Here is a 12423-nt window from a genome sequence, read left to right on the forward strand (position 1 = left end):
GATGGAATATGAAAAATCAGACAGATCAGTCTTGATCACATGATTATAGAGATGCTACTGATTTGCGTGGGGCTTTAAAAGACAGATGTGAAAAATGCAGGGCAGAGGTTTTTCCCTGGCCTCTAGGGAAAGTTTCACGCAGATCAGTGCAGTTATAGGTGAAAACGCGAATAGACCTGTTATAGCGCCACCATAAGGCTGATTAGAATTTTTTTAAGTGGCATTTCTTCCTCTGCTTAGTGCAGGGATCTTCACGTTTTCAGGCCAGGACCCCCTGAGAGAGAGATGAAGCAGGGACCCCTCATATATTGTATAAAATTGTGATTAAACTTTTTTAGTTTACTTGGTCTGCTCCTTTTTCCCTCTACACCAAACCTCTTTGCCAAAAATAGCAAGCTCACAACGCCTCCCGCTGCAAGGCGTTGTGAGCTTGTAGATCTGCTATTTTTGGCTAAAGTTCTCCTCAGAAAAGGGATGTTAGGGTTCAAGTGGTTAAGGTAGAAAAAAAAATCATATCACAAAGATTTGGCGGAACCCCTGTAGTAACTCTGAGGACCCCCTGGGGTCCCGCGGACCCCCTGTTGAAGACCCCTGTGAATGTGCGTGCCAACTACTCTTATTTGGCAATATCCAAAAATGTGTTTGGCAAAAGCCGGCCACGCCTTCGGCCTGGCGGAGACAATAATCAGAGTAGGCTATGCTGGAGGAAAGTGGTTGGGTTGGGTCAGAGACCAGGAGGAGGGATGATGATGATGATGAAGGCTTTGGAATAAGAACCGCCCGCACGGAGGCGGAGAGAGACAGCTTTTATACCGGAGCGATGATCCAAAGAAAAACGCACAAATATTTTTTGATATAAAAGAAAAAGGATCACCAACAAAAAAACAAAAAAAACTCATTCCGCCTGGTTTATCTCTAGAGCCTACAAGTCGACGTGATCGTCCGTTTTGTCCTCATCTTGAAGTGACAGAATTATATGATCTACCATTAAAACGAACAAAGAAGACACTGTTTCACTGAAACAGGGAAAACTTTTGACTCTTTTGCTTGAAAACGACTTTTTAAAACACCTTTTACCAACAGATCAGACTGAAGACGTTTTTTTTTTGTTGATCGGACAGAAGAAGTGTGGTTGTGATTGAGCTGTCATCATCATCATCATCTTCTTCTTCGTCATCATGATGTTGTGCCTGTGTGTGTGCGTGCTGTGGCTCTTCTCGTGCGCGCCCGGCGCGCAGGCTGCGTCCTGCGAGCCCGTGCGCATCCCGCTGTGTCGCTCCATGCCCTGGAACATGACCAAGATGCCCAACCACCTCCACCACAGCACCCAGGACAACGCTGTGCTGGCCATAGAGCAGTTTGAAGGACTGCTAGGTAAGAAGATCTGTCTGTCTAATGATCTATCCAACTACCTTATTAGCTATAACTACCTAACTATACTAACTAGGGCTGGCCATAGAGTAGTTTGAAGGACTGCTAGGTAAGAAGATCTGTCTGTCTATCCAACTACCTTATTAACTACTAACTAAGTAAAGGAGTGTAAAACCCTACCCACTTTCAAAACTGCCCTAAAGATACACCTTCAGGAGGCTGCAATTCGAAAATTGCCCCTGTCTAAGTCTTAACCTACCACCCCTACCCCCCCCCCCCCCATTTATTTTTCTTCTCTTATTTTTTCACTCTACCAGTAACTAAGCTGATTGTATGACATTGTGTATAGTAGTGTGTATATCTGTCTGTCTCTTATATGTCATCATGATGTGTGTGCATGGGGATCTCATCTTAAACAAGCTGAGTGCTTAATGACTCTCCCAGTTTAGTAGACCTTGTATTGTGAATTTGTACTTCCATGTACTGATGTTCTCATGTCTTACTAAATAAAGTACATCAATCAATTAAAACTAAACTAACTATAGGGCTGGCCATATAGAGCAGTTTGAAGGGCTGCTAGGTAAGAAGAGACTGTCTATCCAACTACCTTATTAACTATAACTACCTAACTATACTAACTAGGGCTGGCCATAGAGCAGTTTGAGGGACTGCTAGGTAAGACTGTCTGTCTGACTGCAACTATAGTAGCTAACTACCTATACCTAATTAACTAGGGCTGTGTCTGTCTGTCTGTCTGTCTGTCTGTCTGTCTGTCTGTCTGTCTGTCTGTCTGTCTGTCTGACTGACTGACTGACTACAACTAATCAACTATACCAGTGGTTCTCAAAGTGGGGTCCGGGGACCCCCAGGGGTCCTTGAGGGAGTTCCAAGGGTTCCGCAGCTAAATGAAAGATAGTTAGGAACAAAATGGACCCTTATGGGTCTGTAACTCTGCAAGTGTACAAATGGAACCAAATTTGGTTTCATTTGTACACTCTCAGAGTAAAATACAATATAAATCGGGGTCCCAGAATTATAAATGCCATTAAATGGGGGTCCGTAGCCTAATGCGTGTCAAACTGGGGGTCCTTGAAATTAAAATTGTTGAGAATCACTGCTGATTTACTGTGGTAAAAATCTTCTCTTATGGGGGTTCCTGGCATATCTTTGAGTTTGTGAGTTTGGTATGAACCTGTCAGTTTATGGGTGTCTTAATTATTAACCTTACTTATGACGAGTGCCTTAATTACTATTACCGATCAGTTATACAGTAGCCCATGAGTCACATTACGACTACTGTATGCTGTTAGTTATGGTGTATTAACCTGAGTTCTTGCATGATTAGCCCCTTAGTTATGAATGTCTTAATTATTATCCCATTAGTTATACTGTCTTATTGACCTGTTTAGTTATTTGATTATTAACGTGTTACAAGTTTCTTAATTATTAACCCATCACAGTTAAATAGAAGTGTCTTAATTATTAACCTTCTCATTATGAGTAGCCTATTTTAACCTAGTTAGTCACGGTTATAGACAGAGGTGAGAAAAGGGGATAGAGAGAGAGAGAGAGACTGACAGACAGACAGACAGACCGACAGACAGACAGACAGACAGACAGACAGACAGACAGACAGACAGACAGTACAAACTGCTTCACATTTAATACACACATTCAGTAGAACCAGTCTTCTACAGTCGGTCACTGGGAGCTGCCCAGTACCATGATAGTTATTCAAAGCTTAAAAGGGTATAGGCACAATAAGCTAAGGCTTCAACCTACACCTTTTTGGTCTATGTTTACAATGATAACAAATGAAGGCATTGTATTGATTTGATTGTATTGATGACCAAATTAAAAGTACTACCACCACAGTCTTCTACTGTCGACCACTGGGAGCTGACCAGTACATCCACAGTATTCATCTGTTGGCCACTGGGAGCTGACCAGTACTCTATCAATATTCTACTGGTCAGTACAACCACAGTCTTCTATACTCTCGGTCACTGGGAGCTGACCAGTACAAACACAGTCTTCTACTGATGGTCACTGGGCTTCACGTCCGTAATGAACAGTTTATGTGGATTTGTATGGTGTCTCATTGTCTCTCTCTCTTTTGTGTGTGTGTGTGTGTGTGTGTGTGTGTGTGTGTGTGTATGCATGTGTGTGTGCGTACAGGGACAGGCTGCAGCGCAGACCTGTTGTTCTTCCTGTGTGCGATGTACGCTCCCATCTGCACCATCGACTTCCAACATGAACCCATTAAACCCTGCAAGGCCGTGTGTGAGAGAGCCAGGTCCGGCTGTGAGCCGGTGATGAAGCGCTACAACCACACCTGGCCCGACAGCCTGGCCTGCTCCGAGCTGCCCGTCTACGACCGAGGAGTCTGCATCTCACCTGAAGCTATCGTCAAGGCTGATGGTCCAGGTACAGTGGTGGAAAAAGTACTAACATACTTTTACTTAAGTAAAAGTATCAATACTGCAATGTAGACATACTCTGTTACAAGTACAAGTCTGGAATTCAAAATGTACTTAAGTAAAGTACAAAAGTATTGGTATAAAAATGTACTTAAAGTACCAAAAGTAAAAGTACTCATTGTGCAGAATGTCCCATTTCACAAGTTCAAAATGTATAAAAAATCTTCTACAAGCTCACAATGCGTCGCATCGCGACACAATGTGAGCTTGCAGATCGGCTATTTTCAAGTGGTCGAAATGTATATATACTGTAGTTGACGTGGTTAATGTATGTTTTGTGATAATAATCAAAATCTTCAAAGTAACTAGTAACTACATTTTTCAAATAATTGTAGTGGAGTAAAAGTACAATATTTGTCTCCGAGTTGTAGTGGAGTAGAAGTAAAAGTACTGAAAACTAGCCCAAAGTACAGTACTTGAGTAAATGTACTTAGATCTACAAGCTCGAGTTTGTAGACTGGATGTTTTCAAAAGATTTTGAAAAGTGTTGAAAGAAATTGACCAATAATGACATGCCCAAAATAGGTTGTAAGTCGTTAAGTGTGTCTGTGGGTTTAATACATATTTAACCAAAGAAAACTAGAGCTTGCGAATACATATTAATCATTGGAACACTGCTGGTTCTTTTTTACATTTCATGAAAAGTGACCCACCCGATAGCGACGATATTAAAGTGATATTATTTCTATTAGTACTAGATTATTAGATAGTTTAAAGTAGCAGCAGTATTCACAAGATTCCAAACACTCCAAAACAGCAATACTATAGACCACCAAAATGTCAGGCAGCTTGCATAATTATAATAAATTATTATAATAATTTGGTCTCCAGTCTTTGGGGTATTTTTGTCACTGTATTTTTGCACATAATACGTGAAATTTGTCCTCTGCATTTCGCCATCCTACGAGCAGTGGCGCTATTAATGCAGTACCCTAAGAGCAGATAGGGGTTACGTTGCATAAAGTGATACGATATGCTGTATATTTGTTTGTTAAAATAAGTGATAAATAGCTCGGTATTGTGATAGTAATCATTGCTATAGAGTGTAACGGGGTCTCACTGTGTTCCCATCTCTTTAGTAAACAAACATAATTATTTTCAGGTTGGGAGACCATTTTTTGCCTATCAGGAGAGTGAACTCATAGAGGAACAAGTGAAATTGGAAGTGATTAAAAAAAGTTTTTTGAAAGGGAACAGAACATTGAAACTGATAAATGGGTACTCTCTCCTGACTGGACAAATCTGAACATGTATTTATTTTCTCCAGCTACTAAAGAGCTGGAGAGACAGGGAGACCCCTGTTACTGAACACTCTATCTATAGCAATGATTACTATCAGAAAATAAAGCATTAACATTTTCACACACACAAAAAAACAACTTTATTTTAACCAAAAAGAAATATCACTTGCACTACCGTCAAGTATTTTTTCTCAGGGACACTTTCACACATAGACCAGCTAGGGCTGGGAACCGGCCGGGACCGTCTGTTTCCCGGACGGCCCTCTCTAGCCACTAAGCTATGGCCGCCCTGAGCTGACCACACTCCAAAACAGCAATATACCGTTGACCACCAAAATGTCAGGCCGGCCCTGCATGAGTTGAGTTGATTTGTAGTATACATTTATGGTGCTTAAGTATCTACATGTGCTTTCCTGGCGGTAAAACCACCGAGCGTGTCCATTTATGGCCAGAAGAACAGAGGTTCAACGCTGGGTAACTGACTAAAAAACGGCGGGGGACAGTAACAAAGTACATTTAGTACTTGTACTTTTATTTTTGGATACTTATGACTTTTCACTCCACTGTACTTTTTGAAAATGTTGCTACTTTTCTAGGAAGGGAAAAAGTACATTATAACTTAACAACACAATTTCAAATATAGTGAAACTAGCTGATCTACAAGTTCACAACGCATCTCAATGCGGAAAAGGCTTCTTCAGCTTTGATTTCAAATATCGCACACACGTAGCCACAATGCAAAGTAAGTAAGTAAAGTAATTAGGTCGGAGAGGCTTATTGTCGGTATTAGCCGAGAATGCGGAAATCTATACCCATTACAATGCGCTAGACCCCTGGGAGATGGATGGCTGACGTGGAGCGCCACACCTACCCTCAGCTCCCAGTACTTAACCGCACGACTTGCCCGGCCGCACCCAAGCCGTGCTACTCATACGCTGAGTTGATGGTGCCCGGACTCAAACCCATGACCTTGTGGTCTAACGGCGAGAGCTCTATACCGACTGAAAAAAATAAAAGTTCAGGTTAATCAAGGGACATGTAATGTAATCTCACCCGATTTATAAAGGGAGGAGAGGATAAGGATACAGGTGTATTGTGTTAAGTCCAGTTTATAGTTCATCGCACGACGGTGTCAAGCACTGAACATAGGAGTGTTCAGTGCTTGAACTGAGTGAACTGAACACTCAGTTCAAGCACTGAACTGAGTAAGCAAAGGCTTGAATATCGGTTATGTTCGCTCATGCGGATTACAGGGAGGAGGGTCCTCCAATCAAACACCTGCACCAGTAGGAGCGAGAATTATTATTATTATTGTTGTTGTTATTATTGCTATTATTACTATTATTATTATTATGTTGTAATAAAACAACATTGGATAAGACAATGCATCCAATAAAACAGCATCTTCATATAAAAAGTCTGAAAAAAGAAAAACCCAGCTTAGTCTCGAGTACCGTCTTATCAGAAAACAAATAACATGAGGAGAGAGAGACATGGGCATATTCTATTTATAAGTCCAGAAACCAGACATTCCTTGCTCCAGATAAACTACTAAAAACAAACAGGCCACAACGAATAGAGGTGGAATCTCATACTGTAGGTGCATTAAACATGAATTCTTCAAAATAAATAAATATATCATTTACAAGTCAAACAAAAAACATTAGCATACATGAGCACACACACTGACACACACACACACACGCACGCACGCACGCACGCACGCACGCACGCACGCACACACGCACACACACACACACACACACACACACACACACACACACACACACACACACACACACACACACACACACACACACACACACACACACACACACACACACACACACACACACACACACACACACACACACACACACACACACACACACACACATGGGTTCTCTCCTGGACAGCAGTGTGGGCCAACAAACACAAGAGTAAAGTGTTCATGGGAAGGAAGCCAGCAGGGGATTGAGTCCTTGTTGTTGAGCTAGTGCCCCCTGCTGGTTAACGACGGTACCTGATCAGCAGAGGACAGTGGAAGAGGTGAAGATACCGTAAACCTGTGTGGTTCTCAAAGTGGGGTCCGGTGATCCCTTGGGGTCCTTGAGGGGGCTCGAGGTGGTCGCCAGCAAAATAAGTTAATATAGCTGTTTAACCACTTTAGCCCTTTTTTTCTACTTAGGCTATTTGAAAACAGCCCTCTTGACAAGCTCACAACGCAAGCTTGTAGATCTTCTATTTTCTAAAGATTTTGAACGATTGGAAATTATTTTTTAAACGTTTTAACAACTCAATCTTCTCTTATGGGGTCTCAGCAAAACCTTTTCATAAGGGGGAGTCGCATCCAAATACATATACATTTAGGGGTCCATGACATGAAAGAGTTTGAGAGACAATATTATTATTATTATATATTATGAATGAATGAATACTATCAGTGAAGTGACGATGTCTTTCTGTCTCAGATCCGTACTACCAGGACCCATCCAGGTGTAACCCAGGTGAGTGTGACCTTTTGACCTCATATCACGCCTACAGCTAGCATCCTCCCTCCGCACCAATCTACTGTAGGGTGTGACAAACACTCTGATTGGCTGGAGAAGATATCGATCAATCATATGACTCTCAAGAGATACCTGCAGTGACTGAACATCTACTGTAGTGTAGTGTTCAGGTGAGCAGGTAGGGTTGGATTACTGACCAATAATTGGGCAGTGGTTCTCAAAGTGGGGTTCGGGGACCCCCGGGGTCATTGAGGGGGTTCCAGGGGGTCCTCCAGCAAAACTAGTAAAAGGACGACTTCACCCATTTCCTACCAACCTTCTCATTGGTCCTCACTAATACTCATTATGATATGGTACCATTTTTGTCTATTCACTCTGTGTCTCAGAGGAGGGCTGTGGACTGTGACATCATCAGTAGGCAGGTTTGGTCATTTCAAACAAGATTTCACATTTTTTATTTGATTTTGTAATAATGCAAGAACAACGGCTTCTATTATAGCATGCTAACTTTCCAGTAATAGAAAGCCTGTAATTTCTATTAGCTTCGATTCCCCATTCCTTCACTGGTAAGCAGGTTTCTGAACTGTCCACAGCCCTCCTCTGAGACAGAGTGAGTAGACATAAATGGTGCCATCATCTTATAATGAGCATTAGTGAGGACCAACTATATGAAGATGGGTGAAGTGGTCTTTTAATATTTGATACTTTGACTATTTAAAAAAATATATAATTGTTCCCTGGCACAAAATATTTTCAGATGGAGGTCCGGCAGTCCTTGACATGAAAAGGTTTGAGAACCAGTGGTTTAGATTAGATTACTGTCCAATCATGTTTGTATCCTATATATATATTACATTAGTGTCTCATCATGTCCATATACAGAAGATTAGAATAGTTTGTTATCTCATCATGTCCATATACAGTAGATTAGAATAGATTATTATCTCATCATGTCCATATACAGAAGATTAGAATAGATTGTTATTTCATCATGTACATATACAGAAGATTAGAATAGATTGTTATCTCATCATGTCCATATACAGAAGATTAGAATAGATTGTTATCTCATCATGTACATAATAATACAGAAGATTAGAATAGATTGTTATCTCATCATGTCCATATACAGAAGATTAGAATAGATCGTTATCTCATCATGTACATATCCTATAGTTAGACACGCTGGGCAACACCTAGCCGTTTGAGTGTCTAAACGGAAGTACCGGAATTTGGCGGAGGTACCGCCCAAGGAAATGACGTAGACTAGAGGCTTTACGAATCTGCTCACATTCTCTGTGAATGAGACAAGTGTTGTGACTGGTCGAAAATGATTGTTTCTGTGGGGAAGTACATACGACGGAAGTCCCGCCCCTATAGACACTCTCTGTATTAGGTCGTGACCAGGCTTTTCTCCTCGGCAGAAAAGCCTGGGAACAAGGCTATATGTTAGCAATCTAACCTATAGCAGGATGAAGCTAATCTATCTCACCATGTCCATATCCTATAGTTTGGATTAGATTAATTTACTGTCATCATGTCTGTATTATTTATTTATTTTAAGCAGCTTGTCCCTCCCCACAACCAAAACCAAAAATACAAGTCTTTTGCCAGGGATATAATTAAGTTCTGTTCTCCATTCTTTTCCAGAATCCAGTCCAGACTTTCCCATGGACTCCCACAACCTGCATTGTAAAGGGCCCAATGGTAACCAATCAATAAATCATTCAATCTGTATTGTCGCTTGTCGGGTGGAAACCTTGCTATGTCTAAAACCTGTTACTATTCAGGAAATGGACAAAAATAACCTGTGTATCAATGGATCCAATGTAGTTATCATTTAGTCTTGTTAATACTTTTAATTGGTTAAGTATTTATAAAACCCACACATAACCACTTTCACTTTCAACTGAAATTTGTTTCCAAGTTAGTCTACTCTGTTGTGAGCTTGTAGATTGACTATTTTCGCACGTTGTGCACAACACTTTTGTATTACAAAGTAGTAGGGCATCTATTTACACACACACACACACACACACACACACACACACACACACACACACACACACACACACACACACACACACACACACACACACACACACACACACACACACACACACACACACACACACAAAAGAAAAAGGTTGAAACATGGAGATACAAGGATTCTGCCCGACAACGATATCCATTCATCCATGTGCGGGTGACTGGTTTGGCTGTAACAGAACAGATGAAGAAGATTTGTACAGATGGTTTATGCCATCACTGCTATATTATACACCATAGTGTGTGTGTGTGTGTGTGTGTGTGTGTGTGTGTGTGTGTGTGTGTGTGTGTGTGTGTGTGTGTGTGTGTGTGTGTGTGTGTGTGTGTGTGTGTGTGTGTGTGTAGATGGGTGTAAATGTAAAGCAGTTAGACTGGGGCTGAAGACCTATCTGAAGAACAACTACAACTATGGTAAGTGACATATTTTCCTTTGGTAACGTATGTCAAGGAATAACATGTGTTGACAAGACAACATGCAGCAGTTCAGCAGTATGGTTGCCAGATGGAAGCTGGTGGAATGGCTTTTGATACATGCTGTAAGCCAAGGTATCGCTTGCCTGGCCGTGGCCCGAGCCAGTGGTGTGAACAGTTTGTGGCTGGGGTGATGAGTGTCCTTGATGATCCGTTGGTAAATGTACGATAAATGTTAATGTAGACATTTCACTTCTTACCGGTTGACATTGCCACGGTAACTTATGCTGCACACCTAACCTGCTCTGGAGCAGGTTATGTTGGAGATAAGACATCAACACGTATAAAAGTGCCATACTGTGTATCTAGAGTACCTTTCACACATGCACTGTAAACTGGAAGTTATCCAGACATTAACCGGTGGGGCTCTATGTGTGAATAGATATTCACATGTCCGACTGAGTAGTACCTGACATGCAGCGGACTGTACACTGCCTGCTCCCTTGAGTTAAGTGTGTTTAATATCCGACCAAGCCCAAACGACTCAGTGTGCGAACGGACGAGGTAATAGTCCGGTGAATTTACATTGAGTGAGTGGGTGTGCTGGTGATGTTTTTATTGTCGAGGAGAGAGGAGCCTCCCCTCCCCTCCCGGAGGTGTTTGGAGAGAGAGATACGCTCACTGAAAACCAGTTAATTCATTCAACAGTTTTTATTACCGTTTGAGTCGGAAATATTCGCATATTGAACTTCCGTGATCAGTGCCTCATAAATGAAACATTGTTAAAGCACAAGCAACACCTCTTTCCTTTTGTAGTAATGTGGGCAACAAGCCACTGCTCATTTTGGTTGCAACTCATCTACATTAGGCCTACAATGGTACGAAAGACGTGTCTTTTGTGTGTGGGCGCATCAATGGGAGACTGCATGTCAAGCAATTCAACTCATCTGTGCAGTGGAAGGAAATGAATAAAAAAGATTTGATCCTGGCATCTCCCTCATGCTGTTAAGTGGGAGTAGCTAATGCGCCTACCATACGCTGCCCCTCGCTTTATCAAACAGACAATTTACAGTTATGTCAGAACACATCTGAAACGGACATTGCCCTGTTGCGTTCTACATGTGTGAAAGGCCAACACCGGACAATGCCCTGACCTGATTCACTGGACATTTTCCAGAGTGCTTATGAGTGAGAGTGGCCTTGGATTCCTGTGGTCTCTAGAATCATGTGGAAGCGTCTCTTAGTTTTGGTCCAGGGAGGCGGGCTCCCTCTCTATGTTTAAGAGTAGGTTTGAAACTTCCTGCCTGCGGATTGTGGGTTTCCATGGCTGGTTATTATAGCTGTTATTGTTATCTTTGCGTCCCCCCACCCACCCTCTCCCTCTCTCTTCTCTCTCTCAACTGGTCAAGGCATGACCGCCCACCTAGATCTAAGATCTACGATCTACTCAAGGTTTCTTCCTTTAAAAGGGGATTTTTTTCCTCGCCACCGCCACCAAGCACATGCTAATGGGGGGATTGTTGGGTCTCTGTATGTGTAAAAGTGTCTTGAGACAACATGTTGTGATTTCGCACTATATAAATACAATTATATAACTGTAGAGTCAATCTACGACCCAGTTGGTCCTCAGCTAAATGTTTCATAGTCAAGAACCAAATGGACCCTTATCACTCTGTACCTCAGAGAGAGTGAATGGAACCAAATGGACTGGACCCTTACGGGTCCATTTGGTACCATTACTGTAGTAGTAGTATACTCTCAGAGTTATTAGGGGTCCATGGTTTAGTGCAAGGGTTGCCAAACTTTTCAGTCCACGACTCCCTAAATAATCTTATTTGAACTGGGGACCCCCCACCCTGACAATTACTTGGAATTGTAGGCATTACATTTAGTGTTCCACTGATAATATTTTGTTGTGAAAATAGACGATCTACAAGCTCACAAGGCACAATTTGGCCAATTTGGTATTAAAAAGGTCTTAAAAGTCCTTAAATTGGCACTTTAAAAATGTACAGATACCCTGTATTCACTTATACTGTATGTTGGTTTGTTTACTGTTGAGAGTGAAAACAATGTTGCACATTAAGCTAATCCTCTGGGGACCCCTCAGAATAATTTGGGGACCCCCCTGGGGGTCCCGACTCCGGTCCCCAGTTTTGGAACCACTGGCTTAGTGCATAGGGGTCCTTGAAATTAAAAAAGTTTGAGAACCACCGCCACCGGTTCTACAGTATCAAATACAACATGTATTTTGTTTCTCTCGTCTCCTCAAGTAATCAGAGCCAGGGTCCGGGAGGTGAGAAGCAGGGGTCACGACCTCTCTGCTGTGGTGGAGGTGAGGGAGGTGTTAAAGTCCTCGTT

General features: G+C 41.9%; 1 protein-coding gene across 1 annotated transcript in view; it reads left to right on the forward strand.

Annotated features, from left to right (window-relative positions):
• The first annotated feature begins 801 nt into the window (after positions 1-801).
• Positions 802-12423, forward strand: part of frzb (frizzled related protein) — a 14820-nt gene continuing 3198 nt past the window's right edge. The window contains exons 1-6 of the mRNA XM_080412999.1: positions 802-1374; positions 3550-3798; positions 7564-7599; positions 9253-9309; positions 9997-10062; positions 12336-12423. The exon at positions 12336-12423 is cut by the window's right edge and continues 117 nt beyond it. Coding sequence (XP_080269125.1) covers positions 1179-1374; positions 3550-3798; positions 7564-7599; positions 9253-9309; positions 9997-10062; positions 12336-12423 — 692 coding nt within the window. The 5' untranslated portion in view covers positions 802-1178. The remainder of the gene's footprint in view (positions 1375-3549; positions 3799-7563; positions 7600-9252; positions 9310-9996; positions 10063-12335) is intronic.

This window comes from Gymnoscopelus braueri (genome assembly GCF_963280865.1).
Source record: "Gymnoscopelus braueri genome assembly, chromosome: 18".
NCBI lineage: Eukaryota > Metazoa > Chordata > Actinopteri > Myctophiformes > Myctophidae > Gymnoscopelus > Gymnoscopelus braueri.